This window comes from Sciurus vulgaris, assembly GCF_902686455.1.
Source record: "Sciurus vulgaris genome assembly, chromosome: 5".
NCBI lineage: Eukaryota > Metazoa > Chordata > Mammalia > Rodentia > Sciuridae > Sciurus > Sciurus vulgaris.
Window position 1 is genome coordinate 10,167,034 of NC_136465.1, and position 23,867 is coordinate 10,190,900.

The following is a 23,867-nucleotide window of genomic DNA, read 5'->3' on the forward strand; positions in this document are numbered from 1 at the left end:
TGGGGGTGAAGTGGCATCTCATCGTGGCTTATTTATGCTTCCCCAAGGATGTGATGCTAAGCATCATGTGCTTATTGGCTATTTCTCTATCTTCTTTAGAGAAATGTCTAAGATCGAAGCCCTTTGCCTATTTGTTACTTTGCCTTTTTGTTGGCAAAGTAAAGGAGTTCTCTGAGTATCCTTGATATTAACCCCTGGAGATACATGATTAATATATGTTTCCAGAGGGTAGAAAGCTCTCTTAAGTTTCTTTTAATTCCCCCAAAGCACTTGGTGCATAGCAGATCTTCAAGGAACGCCAAGGAACACTCCGTGAAGGCTGCAGAGCGTCAGGTAGAGCAAACCCTAACTAAAGGGAACATGAAGAACGCGTCCCAGGCAGGCCAGGGGGAAGCCAGGAGGCCCCAAAGAGTGAACCAAGGGAGAAGAGGAGGGAACACACAGTGAAGCGATTGCTGGCTTTTATTGAGAGGGGGAGGGTCCCACCAGGAGGGTCCCCCACCCCCAAACAGCCCTGGAAAGAGATGTGCTGCAGGTCAGACCAAGGCCGTCAGAGCCTTCTGGAAGAGACCAGTTGTAGGCAATCACCTGAGCATTTGAGAGCCTGTGTGTGAGAGACAGCAGAGGGTTCCCACCGCCTGTGCCCACGCGCTTGCTAAGGGGCTGGAGGGGAACCCCAGCAGCTGCTGACCTGGGAGCTTCACTCCCACCTAGCTGGCGGGTAGACCTTGCCAGTGAGCGAATGTGACCTCCCGGGCGAACATACTATGTTGGGGTGCTGATTGCAGGTGCAGGAAGGGAGGCCTGTGGCAGAGAGGCAAACAGGGAAGCTGAGGGCGGGCCCCCTCCAACTGGGCTGTGAGGACAAGGCAGGGAAGGAGAGGAGACTCCGGGAGCCGGCTCTGGCTGTGGGGTCTGGAGGGGAGGTCTGCCCCTCGCGCCAGGGGGACGCTGGGCCGCCCCCCTCATCAAGGTGGGCTGGGGCGGGCATGGGGCTCGACGCTTCAGTAGAACACCTTCTCCAGGTACGAGTTCAGGAACATCCCAGTGGGGTCCAGCTTTTCCCGGATGGCACAGAACTTTGGAAAGGCAGGGTACATTTTCTCAAAGTCCTTCCTGGTGCAGTTGTGGGCCTGTGGAAGCAACCAGAAGCAGCAGGTAGGCAGGGCTGCAGAGAAGCCACCCCTGAGCCCCAAGCCTGAGCGCAAGACAGCCCTCCCACCAGACGCACATGCAGGTGAACAACATAGAGACCCGAACAGGAGGACGCAGAGCAGGAAGGGGCTAGAGTGCAGCCCTGCCATTCCCATGGCCAAGGGCAGCGGAGTGGAGGGCTGTGGTCGCAGCACGGTGGAGAGAGCTCCTTCCTGTTAAATGGGCTCACCAATGCCTGCCTTATCCTGCTTATAGGCTTCCTATGAGAATCAAATAAAGTGAAAGACCTGGCATTTCTCTGGAGACCCGAGGGCACGACATCTGTAGGAACCAGAGTGCAGGGAGGGGAGCTGAGTGTGGGAGAGGGAGGATCAGCCCCAGCGTTTCTGGAGCACTCAGGGGAAAAGGAGGAGAGGCGCCCTCTGGTGGAGGCCACGGCGCCCAGCTGCTGCCCTGCTGCAGGGCCCAGGGGTCCTACCTTGGCCCAGTGGGGTCTGCCCCCGAACTTCTTCATGATGGTCTCATAGGCTACCCAGTAGTCCAGCCGCGGCACATCCTTGCCATAGGGCCTGGGGTGGGGGGGGTGACAGAAGGACGTGAACCCTGTCCCTGCCCTGCATCCCACCCAGTTATCAGGTTCTTTCCCCGAGCCCTGCCCAGACTTAGCATGTGAGTGGGGATCAAGGCTGGCTCTGCCTGCAGGACATGGACAGCAGCTGTCCAGCAGCTTGAGGCCATTGCTTATCCCCAAAGAATTTTGAAGAGTGTGTGTCCCCTCCTCCTGTATTATTTACTTGGTACCTGAAAGTCATCATGCCTTTAAATAAAGTTGGTCATAGACCACATTTACAAATGGTGGTCCCATAAGATCATGCAGATGGAAAATTCCTGTCACCTAGTATCTTTACGGTGCCTTTTCTGTTCAGATACTTTTAGATGCACAGATACCATTGTGTTACAATTGCTTCCTGTGGCCACATGCTGCACAGGTCAGTAGCCTGGAAGCAATAGGCTGAGCCTACAGCCCAGAGGAGCAGTAGGCAGTACCATGTAGGCATACCTAAATGCATCCAGTGATGCTCATAATAACAAAAGTGCCCGCTGACACATGTCTTAGAACCTGTTCCCATTGTCGAATGACGCATGACTGTGTGTGTGTCCCCATACACATGCACAGTGTTGTAGCTGTCTTTTTTGACAGAGCCTTGGAAGCTCAGGACAACCTGGTACAGGCCTGGAGAATATGGTCATATGACCTAACTGCCCAGTCAACCAGCCAAGTCAGACCGACTGACTAATGGAAAACGTTTTTAAAGATTCAGATGAACATGTTGAGATGCATTCCCACGTCGACCTCCTCACTTCTGAATTTGAATTCACAGGTAGGAAGATGGACAGATGGGGTACGGGGCTTACCAGGAGCTTCCCCTCTTTGATATAAGCAAGCCACTGTCCCTTCAATCAGTCTTCCAGAAACCCTCTGTCCTGCCTCTGCGGGACTCCCTCAGGGGCAGCACCCTCTTTAATCATCCCTTGGGCTCCCCAGTTTGGGTCTTATACACTGAAGAAAGACACTCAGGGAGGGTGAGGGGGATTTGCTCTCATGCAAAGTCAGAGGGCTGTGATGGATGAAGGGGGAATAGGGAGGCAGACAATTTAGAAAATATGAGCTTCAACTCCCCAGGGACAGGAGCCTCATCCTGGAGCCTGCTGCCTCTCTAAGAAGGCAAAGATCCGGCAGCCACCGGCCTGTGCCTGGCAGAGCCTCAAGATGGGCAAATGGTACCAAGCATGGTCCTCTCTCCCACGAAACTGAAACCCAGCCTCGGATTCTCTCTTAACCCAGCCTTCCAGGCTGTCCAGATCACTGACTCCAGTGAGCTCATGAGATGGGATGTCATTGTCATCCCATAAATATCTGCATCAGAATTATTCCTAAGTCATACTAATCCACAAGTAATATGAATATTACATTAACATAATATAGACTAGACACGATACGTCATCCGTGCCTACAGAGAGGAAGTATTGTAAGGAACTCAAAGGAGAGAGAGAGAGAGAGAGAGAGAGAGACCATCTCCAGCTGTCAGAATAAGCAGAGTCCCCCTAGGGAAGGTGGCATCAGAGCCAGCACTGAAACATTGAGGAAGAAGACCTTCAAATCCAAGGAGACCACTTCCCACCTGCCCCAGCCTCTCAGTGAGCCCCTCACCTGTACATGATGATGTTCATGTAGCAGCTGTCCCTCTGGAAGCAGGGGCTCAGCAGAATGTCGTCCCCCCGCGTGAAGCGCACCTCCACGGGGTAGTGGGCCACCACCTTGGGGTGGGCTTCCAGCATGGCCTTCAGCTCCAGGAGCGCCTCCTTGGTGTTCTCTCTACACGCAGCCCAGGGGAAGAGAAGCCAGACCTCAGAGCAGGAGGGGGCGGCCCGCGACCTCCCTCCAGGCTCTGCATGGTAGTGACGGGGCTCCGCTCTGGGGTGGCCCTGGGTGAGGCCTCCCTGGGAACGGCCTACCTGGGAATGGCCCAGTCCTGGACGTGCTGCTTGAAGCGGCACTCGTAGGTGAAGACCCTGTGACTGAGGTTGCTGCTCTCCTTCTTGCGGGTGAACAGCAGCCAGAAGAAGAAGCGATTGATCCAGCCCACGAGGCAAGGCAGGAAGGTGCTGGAGGGGACGGGAGGGGCGCATTGGGTCTGGCTGAGGGGGCATGATCACTGTAATCCTGGCATTTATTGTGCGCCAGCTGTGTGCAAGGTACTCACGGGACATTCGGGTGCCTTTGCTTATTTACAGCTTGGAAGTCCCTCCCGCTGCATGGGGCTCTAAACCATTCTTTGAAGACCACATGGTAGACAAGGCGAGGGGACTGTGACTTTATGAGGGAGGGACTCGTCCCTGACCAGGTTCCATTTTCACTCTGGCCTTTCTGACTTTTCTCCTGGGCCAAACTCCTCAGTCACCTTGGACTGTAAGGAGCAAGAGGCCTGATGGATGAAGATCTTGAGACAAGAGTCAAAACTGTGTCCTTGGCAAGGAGAGCTTCCTCCCTCCCTCCCTCCTTCCTTCCTTCCTTCCTTCCTTCCTTCCTTCCTTCCTTCCTTCCTTCCTTCCTTCCTTCCTTCCTTCTTCCTTCCTTCCCTCCTTCCATCCTTCTTTTGTTTTTGGTACCAGGGATTGAATCCAAACCCCAGCCCCTTTTTTATTGTGAGATAGGGTCTTGCTAAGTTGCTGAGGCTGGCTTTCAACTTGTGATCCTCCTGCCTCAGCCTCCTGAGCAGCTGGGATTACAGGTGTGCCTCGCCATGCTTGGTTAAGAGGAGTTTTCTTATGGAGACCAGGAGCCACTTGACAAATCCTGAGGCGGTGGTCTGGCCAAGATCACCTGCTCTGGCTGCTGTGCCATCCTCTGATCCCTCGGGCTCTGTGGATGCCCCACCTTGGCCTCCATTCCCTTCTATAAAAACTCCAAGTCACTGTCAGCCCTGGAAGACAGGGCCAAGGACATGGGTCCCCTTTCTTCCTGGGACAACTGTGGTGATGAAAGTCCCTTTCATGCTTTCCACCAATGCCCTTTCTGTTTGGTTTTTGGGGCAGTGACAGGACCTGACTCGCTGGACCCCAGAGTCAGGCCTTGGCCTAGGACTCCAGTCACAACACTGTACACTGAAATCCACGGTTCGCCCGTTCATGGCTCTTGGGATTGTTTTCAGCCTCTTGCCACCTCACACCACACTGCAACCAAGGCCTTTGTCCCAAAGCCTCACCAGCTTTTCGGGGGCAAAGGGGAAGTGGGGTTTTGATTTTAGCAGGTCACTGTTGGACTCTGGTATTCACCCTCCATCCACACCTTGGGAGGCCTGGATTGTTGTAAGGGTTAAGTGGCCAGTGGGGACCAGTGCCTGAATGGGGTCTCCTGTCCCAAGTTCTTGTCCTTGGAAATGGAGCTAGAGCTGCCCAGGTAATTACTAAGGGAGGGCCCTGTGCTTCCCAGGCCAGGAAGGAGCTGCTACCTGGCTATCCACGCTAGGAAAATTCACTTGCCACGTCATGCCTTCAAAATCTGTATCCACACACACACACGCAGGCTCATACACACAAGTTCCCTTTTTTCTCTTTATAAAAGGCTACATGTTCACCATAGCTAGGCTGGAAAGCCAAGAACACAAAGGAAATTCCTCAGGCTGGCATAGTATGCCACCCAGGGCCCGTGCAGCTGTCCCCGTGGTGGGGAGGGAGAGGAAGCTCTCTTGGTGGGCTGTGCCCAGCTAACATTTATGTTTGCCTTTGGTGGTGGGGTCTCCAGGACATGCATTCCAGCCTGGTCAGCCTGACACCCTGAGGCCCTGGCTTTCCTACAATGTCACGGGCACTCAGGGCTCAGGGTATTGGGAAGGCGGGGACCCGTCCTGGGTGGTGAGCAGCTCCAGGTTGTGTCCTTGAAGCTGTGTAGCCTTGTGTATGTTCAGGGCTGTAGCAGAGAGGCCAAGTCAACCTCAGAGGAAGAAGACCTCAGGTCTGCAACTGAGAGTTGGGGCAGGGGCTGCTAGAGGGGACACATCCTGGCAGGGGACTCAGGGGCAAGGTCCAGAGGCTCTTAGTGGGGATAGCCAATGTTGGGCCCTGGGGTACCACCAACTATGACCCTATGGGCACAGGCCAGCTCAGGGTCCCGCTGAGCTGAACTGGCTCTAATCACCTTCTGAAGCCATTAAAATTTCACTGCAGTAGGTGCTGGTGATACGAGGATTAAGAAGACTATCTGGATGGCCATGAGAAGCTGGACAGAAGGACTGAGAACTCTCATGCAGTGGACAACTTTGTTCACTAAAAAGGTGAGGAGCATGGAAGGGGAACTAATTTAGTGGAGGGCTTAGCGAAGGTGGAAGGTTTGAGCTGTGAGTGGAAAGGTAGCCGGGAGCTCACCACATGGACAAGAGAAAGACCTTGGAGGAAGAAGAAACCCCAGGCCAGGTGCATGGCACACACCTGTAATCCCAGTGGCTCTAGAGGCTGAGGCAGGAGGATTGTGGGTTCCAAGCCAGCCTCAGCAATTTAGTGAGGTGCTAAGTAACTCAGTGAGACCCTGTCTCGAAATAAAATACGTTTAAAAAAGACTGGGGATGTGGCTCAGTGGTTAAGTGCCCCTGGTTCAATCTCTAGTAACAACAACAACAAAAAAAAAAAAAAAAAAAAAAAAGGAAAAACACCCCAGGAGCAAAGGCTGATTTCAACCCAAGGCAAGAGGGGAAAATGATGAGGGAGGTGGACTCAGGTCCATTCACGATTCCTGAATCAAAACTCATTACAGAGTTACAGGAGTTGAGATGGTGTGGTGGTAGTGGGCTAAGGACTGACATATAGATCAAGGGAATAGAATTGAGAGTCTAGAAATACACCTTGGTGTAGCTGGTCAACTGATTTTTGACAAAAGTACAAAGATAATTTGATGAGAAAAGTCTTTTAACTAATGGTACTGGGACAACTGGATAGCCACAAGCAAAAGAACAAAGTTGGATCCCTACCTCACACCGTACACAATGATCAGAGCAACGGAAGAACTGAAAGTGTAAACTATAAAACTCTTAGAATAAAATCTTCTTTATCTTGGGTTAGGAGATTTTTTTTTTTAGAGGCAATACACAAAACAACAACAACAAAAGAATAAATTGGACTTCATCAAAATTAAAATTATTTGTGCTTCACAGAACACCATTTAAAAAAGTAGAAAGACTAATCATAGAATGAGAGAAAATATATTGGCTAAGGGACTAGATCTAGAATATATTTTTAAAAACTCTTAAATGCATTAGTAACAAGTCAAATAATTCAAATTTTTAAATGGGCAAAAAAATCTGAATTAGGCATTTTTCCAAATGTGATACACAAATGGCCAACAAGCACTCAAAAAGATGCTGAATATCATTATTATCAGAGAGATTATAAGGAAAACCACAATGAGTCACCACTCCGCCTGCATTCAATAGGATGGCTTTGTTAGGTTGGGGAGAAATTGGGATCTTCATAAATTGCTAGTGATCTTGTAACTTGGTACAGTTCCTTGGGAAAATTGACTGTTTCTCAACAAGCTAAGTATGGAATTACCATCTAACGCAACATTTCCTCTCCTAGGCATGTACCCAAAGAACTGAAAATGTGTCCACACACAAATTCATACATGAATGTTCCCAGCAGCATTATCCAGGGGTATCCCAAATTAACCAGATGTGATCTAGCCACACAATGAAATATTATTTGGCCATAAAAGGAATGAAGTAGAGACATACTACAACACAAAGAACCTTGGAAATAGAGCACAAAGTCAAAGAAAACAGACCCAAAGGTCATGTGTCGGCTAATTCCATTTACATGAAATGTGCAGAATAGGCAGATTGATAGGGACAGCGAGCCGATGAGCGTTTTCCGGGGTTGGGTTTGGAATGACGGGGAATGAGGATGGGGAGTGGTAGAAACGTTCAGTTAGACTGAGGGCAAGGTTGCACAGGCTGAATACACACAGGACTGCTAAATTGCCCTCTGAGAAGGCTGAACTGCATGGCTTGTGAATTTTAGTTTAACGAGGCTCCCATTTGCCTTGAAGCAGGAGCCAATACGATCCAGGTTGTCTTTTGGGATGATCATCCTGGCAGCTGGGTGGAGGGTGAGGAGTGAGGCGGAAGGCAGGGAAGGACCATTGTGGGGCTATGAGGACAGAGAGGCGTGGATGCATTTGGGGTAGACCCAGCAGAGGGGCTAGGATGACCTGAGGGCCAGTGGATGACAACAGTGCTCGTCCTAGATGTGCTCACATTGGGTTCTGCAGGCCCCTGAGCAGTGTCCTCTGGAGAGGAGAGTCGGGGGGTAAGACCTTGAAGTGGGGTAAATGTGGATAGCGCCACTCGGAGTGAAGGACAACAGCCAGCACTCGGCACATCCTCTGTGGGCCCAGGGTTGCCTAAGAGTTTTACACAATCTCACTGGGGCCTTGCAACTCTGCCATGGATACTATTACCACATCTGCTTTACAGGTGAGAAGACTGAGGTCTGCAGAGGTGGAGCGACTTGCCCAGTCCTGCTAGGCAGTGCGGCAGGACTCTGAAGCCAGGAAGCTGGACTCTAGATTGAGGCTAATTCGCACTGTGTTTTCTCATGGCTAAACCCAGGGATTGAGTCTTATGCATCAGATGCCAGACACTTCACTGCAAAGATGGCTTGTGCTCAGGCACCTGCCCACAGGGTGGGATCACCCCTGGGGAAAGCACAGAGGACTCTGGAAGCTGGAGACAAAACTCTTCAGTGGGCCAGGAAACAAGTGCGAATGGCCTCCAGGAGGGGGTGAGGTGTTGACGTCAGAGAACGGACAAAATGAAATTCTCTATTTTCTTATCTCCTGTCACTGGATATTTGACCCCAAATGAAGTATCTCCATGTGGTGCCCGTTATGTATCAATATTATGCCTCCTGCTCTCAGCCACGTGCCATTAGGAGATAAATCTACAGTCTGGCCCCACTGGGATACTCACTCTGTTAAAGTGACGGGCAGAGGGTCCGTCCCAGACAGATCCTGATTAAGGAGCCTGGATGATCTCCTCTATGCCTGGGCACGCCTGGGCACGCCTGTCATTATTTGTTCTTCGGTCTAGATACTTCTAGTTCTTAAAATGCCACGTTTTTTCATTTTTTAAAAATACACTTTGAATCCATCCATCATCCATCCATCCATCCATCCATCCATCCATCCATCCATCCATCCATCATCCATCCATCCATCCATCATCCATCCATCCATCCATCCATCCATCCATCCATCATCCATCCATCATCCATCCATCCATCCATCCATCCATCCATCCATCCATCCATCCATTTCCTCCCTTTCCACAGCCACCACCTCGTCATAGGCAGCGTTCACATGGGCTTGTAGCTCCTCTTCACATTCCCTCCTGCTCCTTCCCAGCCACGCCCACCAGCAGCTGAGTGGCTCATTTTAAAATACTTCCTCCCTCAAACCCTTCTAATGACTTCCACTGGCCTTAAGATGAGTCCCGGGCTCCCCAGGTGATTCAAATGTGCATCCAGGGATGAAAACCACAGCCGAGACCCAGGAGACAGGCACAACTTGCGTGGCTAAAGGCAGGGGTATTCTGCTTCTGATGAGCTACATCTTCGGCCATCTATGGCAGATGCAGAAAAAGGTACCATTGCATTCCTACCTGGTCCAGAGCAGGAACTCCAGTAAATAGAACCCGATGGCGTAGTCCCAAAACCAGCTGGCTGCAGAAGAGGGGGGCTGGGAAGGAGAATGTGTCATCAGTCCAGCCCCAGGGCTGAGCTGCCCCCTGAATTACTCATCCCGATGTCGCGCTTAGGAGTGGCTTGTGTGGGGAGGCGGGAGGAAGGGGGGAGGAGAAAGCCTTCCTTCCTGCAGACAGATCCAGTTCCCGGGCTCTAACCTATTGCTTCATGCTTCTCTCTCCAAGTGTTTATCCATTTACTTTGCACGAGGCAAAGATGTGCATCTCTCCCTTCTCTGGAGAGCCCACAAGCCAGGGGGACAGCAGTCACCCTGTATGAGCCTACGCTGCCCACAACAGGAGGGGCTGTGGCCCCATCAACGTTCATCTGGGTGATGCCTTTGTTTCCTTCTGCTGAGAAGCGGCCGTTGATGAAGGACGTGGGAAAGCTAGATTAGCCGTCTCTTCCACTCTGCGGTTGGAGGTGGGGTGGTGGAGGGAAGGACGCAGATATGAAAGGTCTCTGAGGTCCAGCCCAGCTGCCCAGGACTCTCATCTGTCCTACCCTGTCCTCTGTTTCATTCTCCCTACGTCTAGGCTGATCCCGAACACACCCTGTGGGTCCCCACTCTCAGACACCTTGGGTCCCCGCTGGGCCACCTCTGTTCTTGCCTCCACCCTCTGCCTTTCTGCTCACTTCCTTAAACTCAGCCGTACCCCCAGGTCCCCTCCACCAGGATGGCATCAAGCATCGTCACTCTGGGGCTGGGTAGCACCCTCTCCAAGATGCTGGGCGTGGCCGGGCAGGCCGCCACACTCACCTTGTTGGTGTGGTCCTGGTAGATGATGCTGACGTTCTCACTGTGCGGGAACCAGAGGAAGCGGAAGTACTCGGACTTCTTCAGATGACTGTCCAGGTTGTCCAGGACCTGGAAGAGCAAGAGGAAAGGGAAGAGACTGTGCTAGTCACAGAAGGTGGTAGGGAACACCGGAAAGCAGGGCTGAGGTGTGTTTCAGTCTCTCTCCTTCCAAAGGAAACACTTAAAATCGTCTGAACATGGCCAAATGGCACAGAATGACTCTTCAAATATGCTGGGTGTTACAATGGTCCACGTACAGGTTGACTTCCCTAAGTAGCTTAGTGGACCCAAGTGTCTTCTTGTGAGTCCTACCTTGAGCAATTACTCATTTGGGAAAGTTATTACCTATCACTCTGCTTCGAGGTCTTCATCTGTAAAATGGACTTAACAGCAGTACCCACACCAGGATGGTCATGAAAATTAAGTGAGTTAATGGCCAGGAAGTGCTTAAGGTGGTACTGGGCCCATGTTAAGCATTAGATAGGCATAAACCAGTTTCTGGAACAGTCACTTTTGTCATCATTGTCATCATTGTCACCGTTACTATCTCTTATACCCTGGCGCATAGTAGTTCCTTAAGGAGTGAACAGGTGAGTCCTTCTCTGACACCGCTTATCACTGACACATTGAGATAATGTCACAGAGAGAATTTTCTCCCTGAAACTCACTAAGCAGATACAGTCAAGTTGTGATCAAAGTATAGATTTTGGGGTTGATGGCCAGTTGTGGAGTTGGGGAAGAGTTCTGGTCTTGGAACTAGTTCTGGATTCAAGTCCCAAATTCCAGCAGCAAATGTCATGCCCTTTTCTCAGGTCTGGCTCCCAAGACAGGCCTGTCCAGCTTCCCACCTGGATTCCATGATGCAAGGGCAACTTAGCACTAACCCAGACACAGTACCCTCTGTGGTGCTCACCTAGCCCTCAGGGTTGTTGACTGTGGAGCCATCCCAACTCTTCCGTCTGGGCTCTCAAACTATCCCCTCCGGAGAACGAGGGTCGCTGGGATCACAGATTTCCTAGCTCTGACTTGGGTTTCCTGGGAGCATCATCAAAGGACTTCAGCCCCAGGGAAACTGCTGCGTTGCTAGCTATTGGCAAGAAGAGTTCTAGAATGTTCTGTCCCTCAAATTTAGACTAATACTGCTCTAGGGTTGGCTTTTGGGAACTAGTTACAGTGATTTCATGTGATCGAGGCTACCAAGAATAGGAAATGCTGAGAATTTATTGTTAAGAAGCATAAGGACAGCTCATTCTCAGTAGCACGGTCACACAACTGGACCAACATCTGACCTCACCCTACTGTCCTCCACCATGAAAGAGTTGATTCTGACTCTTTCAGGGCTTGAGAATGACCCTTCCTTTATTAGGGTTGCAATCAACATTCAACAACATTACTGAGATGTCTGTAGGAGAATCAGTATGGGGGAGCACAGAACTGGATCAGAGGTGACCCCCGTCCAGCTGGGGTGGGAGGAGATGGAGAAGATCTTGGAAAAGGATGATCAATAGTCTTGATCAACTGAGTTACTTTGGATTGAGCACTTCCATGTCCTTCATGGATGCTGGGGGAGCAAAGGATGCCTCAGAGGAGATCTCTGCGCTTCAGAACTGATCATCCCTCACCAAGAGGAAGGGGATAAATGTCCAGAGGAGGAGACAACACTTGTCAGTCAATCAGGTGTGACCAGGATACTCAGCCTGGAGAGTTCAGGATTGGCTCAGACCCGGGACTCTGAACACACCTGTCAGCAGGGTAGGTGGATTGGTATTTTATCCAAAGATGTCAGAGAGAGAAGGAGTTAGGGACTGTCTTTGTGAGGTGCAAAGGCAGTGAGGATCTGTACAAGAACCCATTTAAACCTGACAAGAATCTCCGGAGGAGAGAAACCACCAAGGACATTGGCTGGTCACCGAGTGGGAGGAGCAAAATCTTGCTCCCCACATCCTTGCAGGATGAACTGAGTGAGTTCACGTCCTCCTTGGGGACAAGGCCCAAGTGCTTTCTTCAGGCACTCCAGGAGGGACAATGCAGGACATGACCCTCTGTACCAGGGAACTTCATTGGCTCATAGGATGTCTGACCAGAAAGACCTTGGAAACATCAATCCAACCTCACCTGTAAAACACTATGAAACTGAGGCCCCAGATATTTGAGGCATAGGATCAAATTCACACAGAGAAGCAGCACAGTCAGACTTGGGGGCCTGGCCTTCCCCCCAGAACCCTTTTCCTGTGAGATCTTCCCTTGTGTAATTATGCGTGTGCACATGCACAGCTCTCTGGCTTCTCTTTCAGCAGAGGGGATGGCAATTGTTATTTCTCATGTGTCATCACAGCCTTCTAACATCAAAGAAATCGGAAACTTAGAAACAATTTGAAACTTTGTTTCAAACTGGGAACTTGGAAACAGTGCTTAAAAGTCACTTTGAGTTTTCAAGAGTGTCCTAAGTTACAAGTCTCCATTGCTGAGGTGAACTGGAGGTTTCAAGGACAGAGCTGTCAGCCGACGTGTGTGCGGGTGCGAGAGTGTGCACACGTGTGTGCATGTGCACGTGTGTGCTTGTGTGCATGTTGGGGTGGGGAAGGCAGTCCAAGGTGAGGCTCTAATGGAACAGGGACTTGGCTGGAATCAATCGCAGCCCATCTCTGTAGAGCCAAAGGGGGAAGCAGAGAGGGTGGGCTGGGTGTTAGAGGACCCCTGTGCACTCAGCTCTGGTATCTGAAAAGGAACCTGGGGTCCAAATGCAGTCCTCTGGCAAAAAGAAGCAACCCCTTTATCTCTGGGTCAAAACAGTCAGCTTCAAAATGAGTAAATTCTAACCCAAGTCAGAGGCAGAAACAGGTTCAGCCGCCAGGCAGGACGGAGCCCCTTTCTGACTGGGAGTGGTCCTGACTGCCCATCTCTTCCTCGCCTGTGATTTTCCTTCACCCCACAACCTGCCTGCGCCCCGCTAAAGCCATTCTCCTGGAGGTCAGCAGTGGCCTCCTGATGACCACTCAGATCTGGGCATTGATCCCCGAGCCCTGGAAGCACTGGCTGTATGGCCCCTCTGACAGGGACACCGGCACCTGTGGCCTCCGGAACTCTGCCCTTTTCGCCTTGTCTTCCTTCCTGTCTGACGGCCCCTTGGTTTCCTTCATGATCCCTCTTCTCCCTCTCATCCCCTGATCGCTCCTGAGCCCTGGACCTCTTCCCTTCTCACCCACACCACTCCCCTTGGGTGATCCACACTCTCACGAGGAGACTCACGACCTCTGCTGTGAGCTGAATAGTGTTCCATCCCCAACCTGAATTCTTATGCTGAAGTCCTACCCTCCAGTTCCTCAGAATGGGACTGCATGTGGGGACAGGGCCTCTAAAAAGACTATTGCTGGGGGCCCAGTTCCATGATGGTGGAGACTCCAGTGCGCAGGGAATCCTGGGCATGTCCTCTCCTGGCTCTCCTCTGGCTCTTGCCTCCTGTGGCAGACCCCCTTCTTGCCCACCTGTCTGTCCCCCTCTGCAGTTCCTCTAGGGTTCACTGCCCATAGGGCTCAGGCTGTAGTCTCCCCAGGGCTAAGGAAAGGGGTGATCAGATCCCTTCTGATTCTTGGGGACCATGGGGACTATCAATGGGGTGTGGCCTACGTGTTGAAGTCCTCCACTTCTCTCCTGAGGCTGAGCAGTGGTGAGCAAGGGACCAGTACCTCCTTCAAGGTCGAGGGGAAGGACGTCTCCTGCAGGTGGAACTGGGGTACGCACTGCAGGGTGATGGTGAGGATGACGCCCAGGCAGCCCAGATGCACCCGCGCGGCCTGGAACACCTCTGCATTGCTGGACTCGGAACATTCCAGAATCACCCCATCAGCTGTCATCAGAGTCAGTGCCACCACCTGGCAGTGGAGAGAAGCCACAGTTCAGGACCTGCTTGGCCACTGCCCCCACTTTCCTGCTCACCTCAGGAGGGAGGCTAGGTGTCACATTCCCAGAGGACCACGTGGCACTTTCCTGCCCGTCTCCTGTCAGACCAGCCCTCTCAGTCTCAAAGCAGAAAGGGAGCAGGGGAAGGCGGCTGTGTCTGGGTGGGCACCCGCCCTCAGCAGCCTCACCCAGTGTGTGCCGGGAAAGGCTGCCCCACACTCTGTGGCCTCGCAGCCAGGAGGCAGGGAGCCTCCCCTGCGGGTAGGCTGGGCTGCCCGAGCAGACAGCTCCTGGGGAGCTGCTTGGTTGTGGGTTGGGTCTTGAATGTCCCGCAAAGGCTCATGCATTGAAGACACGGTGGCCAGGGCGGAAACGTCCAGAGGTGGGTTTGGGGGAAGGGACTGAATCAAGGAGGCTCTGATCTCATCCATGGGTCCATCCATTTAATCCATTCAGTTTGATACCCGAGTGCGCGACGGGGAGCGGGACCTAGCTAGAGGAAGTAGCCCACTGGGACCATGCCCCGAGGAGTTCATCTTGTCCCTGGCCCCTGCTTTTCTCTCTGCTCTCTAGCAGCCAGGAGGTGAGCAACTGTCCCCTGCCACACCCTTCTGCCATTATGTGTCTGCGATGGATCTGGCCCACCATGGACTGAATCCTCTGAAACCCAGATCAAAATAGATCTTTCCTGCTCTAAGTTGTTCTCGGCAGATATTTCGGTCACAATGTCAAAAAGCTGCCTAACACAGGAGGCAAAGAAGGGCAGGTGTGCCTCTGGGTCAGGCCAGTTGCTGTCCCAACTCAGCAGGGAGCAGGGTCCTACAGACTCACTGTCTTCACTACTCCTGGTCGACATGTTGGCCACACGGAGTCTTCCCTTGCCTTAGGGACCCCTTTTCCTGAGATCTACATCCTCCTGCTTGGACACACCAACCAGAAACTTTGGGTTTCTGCTAGTGCTCGGAACTTTGGTTAGAAATGGGTGTCAGCATCTCTGTCCTTGGCCCCACTTCCAGAGGGACCCTCTCTTACCTCTGACCATGCCCTTCTCCTCACTCTGCTACCTGCTAATTTGGATGGAAATTGCTTCTGACATATAGTTGGTGACGGGGTGGCTCAGAGCAAGAGAAAGATGCAGCTGAACTAATTCTGATTAACAGTGACCAAAGACCAGAGAGGAGAAGGTGGCAGAAATGGGGCACAGTGGCAGCTGTGGGCGTGAGGACATCATGATGAGTTTTACAGAAGCCAGGTTCTGCCTAAGATTCAGAGCAGCAGAGGAGGCCTGCCTGTGCAGCGGCCCGCTGGGGTCGAAACACCGGGAAGTGGGGGCACTGCTCACCGACCGACTGCCACGTTCTTCGACCTGTTTCCTTATCTGTGAAATGGGTGTTATAGCAACAGCCATCTCAGAAAGCCAGGTGAGAATTCAATGAGAGAAAACATCAATCCCGTGGCTACCTGCTTGGTGTAAAATGAACACTAACGGTGTCAGCCCCATCCCCTTGCTCCCTGCCAGGGGCCTGAGATGCCAAATCCATTAGCAAGCTCCTCCTCCTGGTTTCCAGATCTGGCTTCCAGGGCTTCCAAAGAGAATCTTTGCATGCATTTGGATGTTTGGTCTCTCAGAATTGCTTTTGTTCTCTGCTGATCGTTTTGTAGAAGATGAGGTGACTGGTTTGACGTCAGCCCTGGACAATGGGCTCGGATGCCGGCCATGTGCGTGTGTGAGGGGGCAGTTCCCAAGCTGCCTTCAGCCCTGCATGCCACCGGGCTCTCTTGGGCAGTAAACCCAACCCTGAGGAGGAAATGGCAGAGTCCAAGGAGGACTCCACGTGCCTGCAGGCTGGCCCCTCCTGAGGCAGTATTGAAAGCTCTGAAAGGTTGGCTCCTGACACAGGCATCCTCTGAGCTGCCATTTGGTGGCTGTCCATTTCATGTGTGCTACCTCATGGTCATTTCCCCAACACCATCTCTGAGAGTTGGATGCACTCTTCATTTTAGCTGACCGTTTTCACAGCAATGTCCAGAAAAGTTGAGCAATCTACCTATGGGCACTGGCCGGTGGGTGGTGGAGTGGGGCTGAGACTGCAGGTTTGAGTCCCAGCCCTGTCTCTTCCCCAAGCTGGACCCTCATGAAGTTCAAGAAATGTATTTCAGTAAAGGCCAGACATCCCTGGCCCACCTGGGTGGGCTCTGCCACAGCTTCCCTGCGCTCTCCCGATCCCTGACCCCGCCTGCTAAACTGGAGTCCTATCCCTGGCTGGCCTTCTGGCTTGGGGATGGGATGGCGGCCCTGCCCTGGCTTCCCCTTGCCACCTGGTGCCTACAAGGCTCTGGAGAGGAGCAGGCAGGGCCCCTCTTGACTGTTAGCAGCAGGCCTAGGGCCCCTTCAGTGTGGACGAAGTTTAGAGAAAGAAACAATGTTCCTGGAGGGCCCCTGTCAGGTCTCCATCAGAAGGGAGATGGGCTGGGTTAGAGGCGCACAGTGCAGTACCTGCTCTGCTGTGGCAGCCGTGGACCCACCTGAGTGGCGAGGATGCCGTGCTTGATCCCCGTGTTGTGGGTTCCAGACCCGATGACACCACCTGCTGTTACATCTGACACGGCTCCCAGGCTGGGCTCAGCAGGAGGGAACAAGAGGGACACCAGAGACCCGTTAGGCTTCTCAGGACAATAGGCCCCCTGCGTGAGTAGAGGCCCCATATCTATCCTTGGAGTCTGGGCAGCATGGCTGGCCCTTCTTCTCTCTGTGCCTCAGTTTCCTCATCTCAGTGGACAGTCGGAGGAGCCAGGGGGACATGGTGTAGTCTGAAGGGAGGCCAGCTGCCTGGGATCTGGGGTCTTTTCAGTCTATGAGACCACGTTCCTCCGTCCATCCGCATCTTTCCACTGGCCGACGCCACAAGCTTTCGCAGAGCCTCCTCTGCAGCAGCCTGTGAAGTCCTCATGGAACTAGAGGTTCCAAGCACCCAAACAGGTATCCCAGAAGGGCTGGAGCAGGGAGCGTCCCTGAGCTCCGAGGGGGAGAGGATGAGGAGGCTGCCCCTCTCCTGCTGGGACACCTGGAGGGGTTCCTGGGGGCCTCAGGATAAAGCTAGATCCTTCAGCCCTGGGCTCCAGGCCCCAGAATGGGAAGAGGAGCTCTGTGGGCCCAGGGGACAAATCCACACCGGGAGCAGCACCCTCGGGAGGCGTGTGCTGTGGGGGCAGGAATTAGAAACTGCCCAGATCTCAGGGTCAAGGAGGAGGAGTGGAGCAGAAGTTTAAAAAACAAAGAAAACCTTACGTTCTGGGAATTTTCTGAGACATTCAGCACTAGCTTAAGGGAGAAGGAAACAAATATTCATCCATTATGCAGGGACAGCCATGCGGTGGGGCTACGCTGTGGCGACCCAACACCCAGGTAGCCCAGGGTCCCACACAGAAGTGGGCTGGGCTGGGCCTGGGTCTCACCAGCAGGAAATGGGAGGGTGGGAATTTGACCTGGTCTTGCCCCCGCTGCAAGAGAACCAAGGCCTACGTTTCCCATTTCAAGGCTGTTTGACAATGGCTGGAAACCTCCCTTCATCTCTTCCTGGGAGAGGAGATGAACCCTGGGGGCTGCCCTGGCAGAGCAGGAAGAGGTGAGAGAAACTTAAGCAACGTCTGGCCTTTGCCTGCCCTCCGCTCACCGTCCCGTCTACCCCTGTCCACCATGGTTGGGTTAGTTGGTGATGTTGCTCCTTCTGAATATACCAAGGGGGGTAAATGGGGACCCACCGGAAGGAAGGCCAAGACTTTGGCTCAAGAGGGTGGGGATAACAGGGTTTGCTGTTTCCTGGACCTGGAATCCCTTCCTCCTTTCTTTTCCCTGATTAACGTCTAGTCGTCTTCAATCACCCGCAGGCACCCTGCTCCCATTCCCAGCATTCCCCTCCTGCCAAGGCTGACCTCAGGGTCACCTGGGGGCCTACCCTGGCCGCTTGGCTGACATTGAAGCTTCTGCCCAGCCCTGAGCTGGCCAGTTTCTGCCCCTGTCTGCCCCTGGCTGGGGGTCATTATGGGTGGGGTCTGGGCTTTGCCTCTGCAGGGCCTGGACAAGGTCTGCATAGGCAGGTGCTCCCTGACAGTTGGCACTGCTGTGACCTTACAGAGGCAGGAGCAGATGGTTTCCAGAGTGCAAAAGAATTGCAATGCCCGGGCCCTGTGATAAGCCTGAGGCGCCAAGGCCAAGTTCAGACTTCTGTGGCGGAGTTTCAGCTGCAACACGACTGCGGCACTGGCTTAGCAAACACCCGCCTCCTGTTGCTAATGGTGGAAACGCACAGAGAGTTACTCCGTGGGCTGCATTTGACTTGCTTCAGTGGAAATCCCCTGGTTTGCATCCAAACCAGCACTGACACCACATTTGGGTGGGGGGACAATTGAGGCCATGACTGGGCATGCCAGGAAGCTCCGTGACTCGATCACCATGTTCCTCTGTTCCCTGAGTGCTTATTTTACACATCCTTGTGTTTTGATCCCTAGAGTTGCTTGCTGAAAATTTTCAGAAACCCTTAATGCATGGTTGTGCCACCCCTGCTCTGGACTGTTACGTAATGTGCAGCTCAACTCTGGCATGCTTCTTTCTGTTCCCACAAAAGAGCTCTGGACCCAGAGGGGATGAAGAGACAGACGTCCTGAGGGGGAGGAATGGGGATCCAGAGAAGAGGAGCACCTGAGAAACAGTCTTCCTGAATCCCCCAGATCCTTCCTCCAGTGCAGTGGGCGGTGGGCAGCCCTGGCCCACCTGGGAATGGGGTAGGGGCTCTTACTTGGACAGAGCCAGGCCATGCTTGTCCAGCTGGGGGTGCAGGTCTGTGAGGAGGATGCCAGCCTCCACGGTCACCTGCTTCTTCTCCTTGTCCACCTGCAAGAGCCAGCAGAGCTGGGAGTCACTGGGCCCTCGCCCCTGCAGCCAGGTTCCTCGGGAATGAGTGTCTGTCCCACTTGGTGATCAGCTCGAGCCAGCTCCTGCTGCAGGCAGCCTGAAGGGCCTTGGAGCCGAGGATGCTGGAGCTTGGGTGGAGGGGGAGGCACACCCGGGGGAGTTTTGCCCAGGCTTACACAGCAGAGCCAGGACTAGGAGCCTGCCGCTGGTGCAGACTGGCACTGTGGGACTTCTCTATGTTCCCGTGCGAAGTAACCAACTAAAGAGGGCCTGCTCCATAGGCTCTTGACTATCCCAAATGGAGTTCAAATTCTCCACTTGTTCTCACCCCGGGAAGACCTAGGCAAAGGCCAGAAACTGGAAGGGCAGAGCGGTAGCATCTGTGTGGTGCCCACCAAGCAGCAAGCATGCTGCCTGAGATCCCCACAGCGGCCCCGAGGGCTAGGGAGGAGCAGCCTCTGCATTTTACCTCCGTGAGGCTGAGATTCAGGGACTTGAAGTCACTTGTCCAAGATCACACAAACATTGGTGGTGGAAATGAGATGAGAGTCCACATCTGTCAGACTCCAAAGCACGTGCTCATTCCATTGACCCAGAGCACAGAGCTCAGTGAAATCAATTGCTAGAGCTCGGTCCTCACTAATTAGCAATCACAGTTAATTACTGCCATGACTGATAGCTTGGCCCAGATGTTTTCTAAGAGGTAGAAACTGTCAGTCTGAGCAAATGAGAAAACAGTAAGAGAAACTCAGATCCTTCCTAGTGGGCTTGGGAGGGGAGATTATCTGCCAAAAATTACAGGTTAGGGGCGCTGACCTTAGAAGGTGAGAAAAGGAGTTCTAACAAGGGACACACCTGTCCAGAACCCGAGTTGCCGACAGGTACCAGGTGTAAGTTGGATTGCATGGAAATCATCCCAGCACAGAGCTAGTGTCTGTCTTGGGTCTGTGCCCAGCTTTGCTACTGTTTGGTTGTGTGACTCCTTGTGAGTCACTGACCCTCTCTGATCTTTAATTTCTCCACTTCTAAAGCTAGGTACATGCACTTTAGGTCTCTCAGAATTTGTCATTGCAAGTCTGCCTTTTGGGAATCTGACTCCCTGCTTCAATTGTAACAAAGTGGAGGGGAGGATCTGGCAGGAGAGGGGAGCCCACATTTTCTCCAGGGCCATAGTGGCTGGGCCTACCTGATCCGAGGCCTCCTCAAATCCAGTGAGGGTTCAGGTGAGGAGTGTGCAAGGAGAGTCCAGGAATGGGGGTGTTACTCTGGGGCCTCAGGGGCAGCGAGGTGTTGAAAGCTGAGGGGAAAGGCTGAGGAGCATGCACCCTGGGGCCTGGGGTGAAGGTCAAGCCTGTCAAGCTTAGGGCCAGCAGAGGGTGAGCCCAGGGCTCCTGTACCTGGAGGACCCGGTTCATCTTGCCCATGTGGATCATGAAGCCATCAGTGCAGGCAATGTCCGAGGGTGAGTGGCCACCACCCACCACCTTCACCTTCTTGTTCTGCTGCCTGGCCAGGGCCAGTACCTGCCGAGGCGATGCAAGAGTCAGAGGGGCAGCTGGAGAACCCGCAGGGCACTGTCCTGGCCTGCAGGGGGCGCAGGTAACCTGGGAGATGCACGGGGCCTCAGGGACTCCGCCAGCTCCAGACTGCTGTGCCAGGCAGGCACTCCAGAAAGAGAGCCGGGGGGAGCCTGGAGGTGGGCCTGGGTGGACTCCCAAGGGACCCTCCCAACCTGCCGCTCTGGTTCCTTCTCTGCTGCAGGTCGAGGCACAGAGCCTCCCAAGGGCGCCCCGGGTCCTAAGGATAAGACCCGAGCTCCTTAGCTTGACTACAGGGACCTTGGCCTCCATGCTTGGGATCAGGGCTCCTCGAGGACAGTCGCAGGGACTGCATTTGACTTGGAACCCGCAGTGCCTGCTCCAGGCCTGGCAAAGCTAGGTGGTATCTAAAGATGGTCGAATGAATAAATAAATGAATGACTGATGTCACTTAAATGAATTTGTTCACTGTCTTCTCTGCTCCGACAGCCTCCTATCTGTGCCGCAGAACACCAGCCTTACGATTCATACCACAGGGTGTTCACCGTCCCAGGAGGCCGGGAGACACGAGAGACGGGCAACACTGTGCAGGCTGGTCTTGGCCAGCTCTCCCCCTCCCACCTGGTGCACAGCATCCTGAAGGCCACAGTGCTCTGCAATAAAGACCTGGATTTAACTGCGTCATGCCATTTTCCTGTGCTTCCTCCACTCAAGGGTCCTGCTACCCTCTCAGGGGAACTCGGCCTAGGACACCTCCTGCTGCTGGCGATTCACAGGGCCAGGGGTCTGCGTAGGAACCACCTTTGTGTCTGCTACAGCAACCCCCCCAGCTCCCTCCCTCTCCCTCCAATGGAGTCTGTTGCTCCCCTGATCCGGCCAAAGCCACTCTGCCCTGCCAGCGTCCCTGCCCCCGCTGCAGCCACCGCCCAGGACCCTCCGGATGCTCCTGCCCTTCCCACACTACGACCCACTGATTCCTCTCAAAAATTCACTGCAAGCGAGCGTGTGAATGTGACAGTGTGTGCATGAATATCCGTATTGTGTGCGTGTGCGTGCGTGTGTGTAAATCACAAGAGCCCTGAGCAGCAGCGAGTGCAGCTGAGGTCCTTGGGACCTGGCTCTGCAGGTTAGAGGTGGGCAGAGGAAGTTGCCGCAGGCTTCTAGGTTGGCCGGAGCAGGGGAGAGACGGGGTATGGAGCTCGCAACCAGCCAGCGGGTCTGGGCTGGGGCTGGGGTGGGATTTCAGCCCCACAAGTCCTGTTTCCTGCATGGTCGCCATTGCCAGGGCAGTGGCTCAGGGGTGGACACTCACCTCTCTAACCTCTTCCACAGATGTGGGCTGATAGTACATCTCTGGGCAACAGCCATAGGTCCTTGCCCAGTTTTGGAACTGGACCCCTTTATGCCCATGGACCTGTAGTGGGGGGGAAAGTCAGGTCTCAGCAAGCGAGCAGGCTGTTGAAATTCCAGCCCTGTGGCGTCTCCCCCACTCCCCACTCTTCCTTGTGGAGAGGACGCTGAGCCACAGTGCTGAGCCCAGGCGCCTCTCGGCCCTAAACAGCTCTCAGATCAGGGCCACTGGGAAGATCAAACATGCACTGGAAACTCTAGAACTGTGGGTCTACATGCAGGGCCCCCTGCTATGTCTCCTTGACCCCTTCTGATCAGCTGGGCAGACTGCAGGGGAAATTCTGCCCCCTCTTAGGTCAAGGGGGCTAGATGAGTTCAAGGGCAGGGCCCGAGAAGGCAGGACTCAAGCCGGCCCTGCCCTGGGCACCTCTCTGAGGTCCCAGCAGTGCTGCAGCTGAGCAGGGCCCAGGGAGGGGGCTGCAGGAGCTGACCCAGGTGGCCTAAGGAGGACTGGCAACCGGCTCTCAGCTTTCCCACTGGGCTTCTGTAGCAGGGAAGGGGCATATCGGGGAGGCTCAACGGCAGGGTCTTCCTGGCCTCTCACCACAGCGTCCTGGAGATAAGACTCCCCTTGGTTGGACAGCACTGTGTTACAGGCCACCATGCTGGGACCCTTACGTCTTATTTAGATCCTACACGAGTGTCATGGACTAGGAGATCTTACTTCTGTTTTCAGCAGCCAAAATTGAGACCCCGGAGGTGAGGTGACCTCCCCAGCAACCTAATGAAGGCGCTGAGTCCAGCCCAGCCTGCCTCCCCTGCCCCTCTCCCTGCACTCCAGCACCGCCCCAGAGCCTCGAGTCTGCTTCAGGAGGGTTCCCATGGCCTCCCTCAGCCCCAAATGCAGTCTGATTTTGTCCTCCCACACTCGGGTCATAGATCTAGCCTGGATGCAGCCCAGCTGGCTGAGGGTCCACACCACGAGCACCTACCATGGCTGCCGTGCTCAGTGGCCTCGGTCGTCTGTGACCTTCTTCAGGAACAAAGCCCTGGGCAGGAGGCACAGTGGCCTTGGTGCTGGGGCAGCTCAGGCTGAGTCCCTCTTGCTGCACACCAAGGGGCTTTGGTGAAGGCAGGGAGTGTGTGGGGGCGGGCTCCACCCCCAGCGGGAGTAAGGTCACCAGTGCAAACAGCAGCTGGGCCCTGCCCTCCCAGGAGCCCCTCGGGCAGGAAGGAGGAAAGGCAGGGTTTAGGCGCAGGCTGCTCTGCTCTGGGAGAAGGCTGAGCTCCGCTCCCGCAGGGCACCCCTGTCTCATTCCTGGGTTCTTGGGTTGGGGGTGTAGCTAAGTTGTAGAACACCTGCCTCACTGACCTGGGTTTGACTCAGAACTGAAACACAAACAAACAAACCCCCCCAAAAAACTGGGTCCTTAACCCCACAGGTCAGGAAGGCTGTGAGGTGGGGGCCCGGGGGGCTCCGCGGTGCTGCCTCAGTGCCCTGTCATGAGGAAGGCTCGTGTGACGCGGGCCACGGTTGAGTCCATTCCTCAGGCCTGGGGGGTGAATAGGCCTGGTGGTCCACAGCTATTATGGAGACAGGACGCGACGCTGGGGCTGTCAGAGGCACACCTGTGACCCCAAGCCAGCGTTTCCCCTAAGCTGTGGGTATGTGTGCATATGCGTGTGCAAAGGAAGCGTGTGCCAACTGTGAGCTCCCACAAGCAATCTGCCGGTAGAGGTGTTGCTGATGAACTTTCGGAGCAGTTTGGTCACACAGAGGGGACAGGTGAGGAGCAGCCGAGCTGACTCTGGGGGAAGAACCAGAGCCAAAATTCAAGTGTTTTGAAGCCCAACCCCCAGGACCTCAGGATGGGACTGTACTGGACATAGCACCTTTAAAGAGGTGGTCAAGGTAGGA

The 23,867-nt window shown here is 53.9% G+C and overlaps 1 protein-coding gene across 1 annotated transcript; it reads right to left on the reverse strand.

Annotated features, from left to right (window-relative positions):
* Nucleotides 1-444: 444 nt before the first annotated feature.
* Nucleotides 445-23,280, reverse strand: LOC306661934 (L-gulonolactone oxidase). Its single transcript, XM_079141281.1, has 12 exons — nucleotides 22,942-23,280; nucleotides 21,912-22,013; nucleotides 20,459-20,584; nucleotides 18,946-19,040; nucleotides 16,676-16,766; nucleotides 13,936-14,121; nucleotides 10,211-10,318; nucleotides 9,369-9,445; nucleotides 3,673-3,822; nucleotides 3,368-3,532; nucleotides 1,634-1,724; nucleotides 445-1,133 (listed from the first exon to the last, which is right to left on the reverse strand). Exons 1-12 carry the CDS (start codon nucleotides 23,263-23,265, stop codon nucleotides 1,005-1,007), a joined length of 1,644 nt encoding a protein of 547 aa, XP_078997407.1. The 5' UTR covers nucleotides 23,266-23,280; the 3' UTR covers nucleotides 445-1,004.
* Between the last annotated feature and the right edge of the window lie 587 nt (nucleotides 23,281-23,867).

Coding starts and splice junctions, on each gene's coding strand:
- LOC306661934 (XM_079141281.1), bottom strand. CDS start 23,265: ATGAGACAGGGGTGCCCTGCGGGAGCGGAGCTCAGCCTTCTCCCAGAG. Junction 19,041..20,458: donor AGATGAACCGGGTCCTCCAG/GTACAGGAGCCC, acceptor TGGCTCTTGCAG/GTGGACAAGGAGAAGAAGCA. Junction 1,134..1,633: donor GCAGACCCCACTGGGCCAAG/GTAGGACCCCTG, acceptor TTGCTTCCACAG/GCCCACAACTGCACCAGGAA.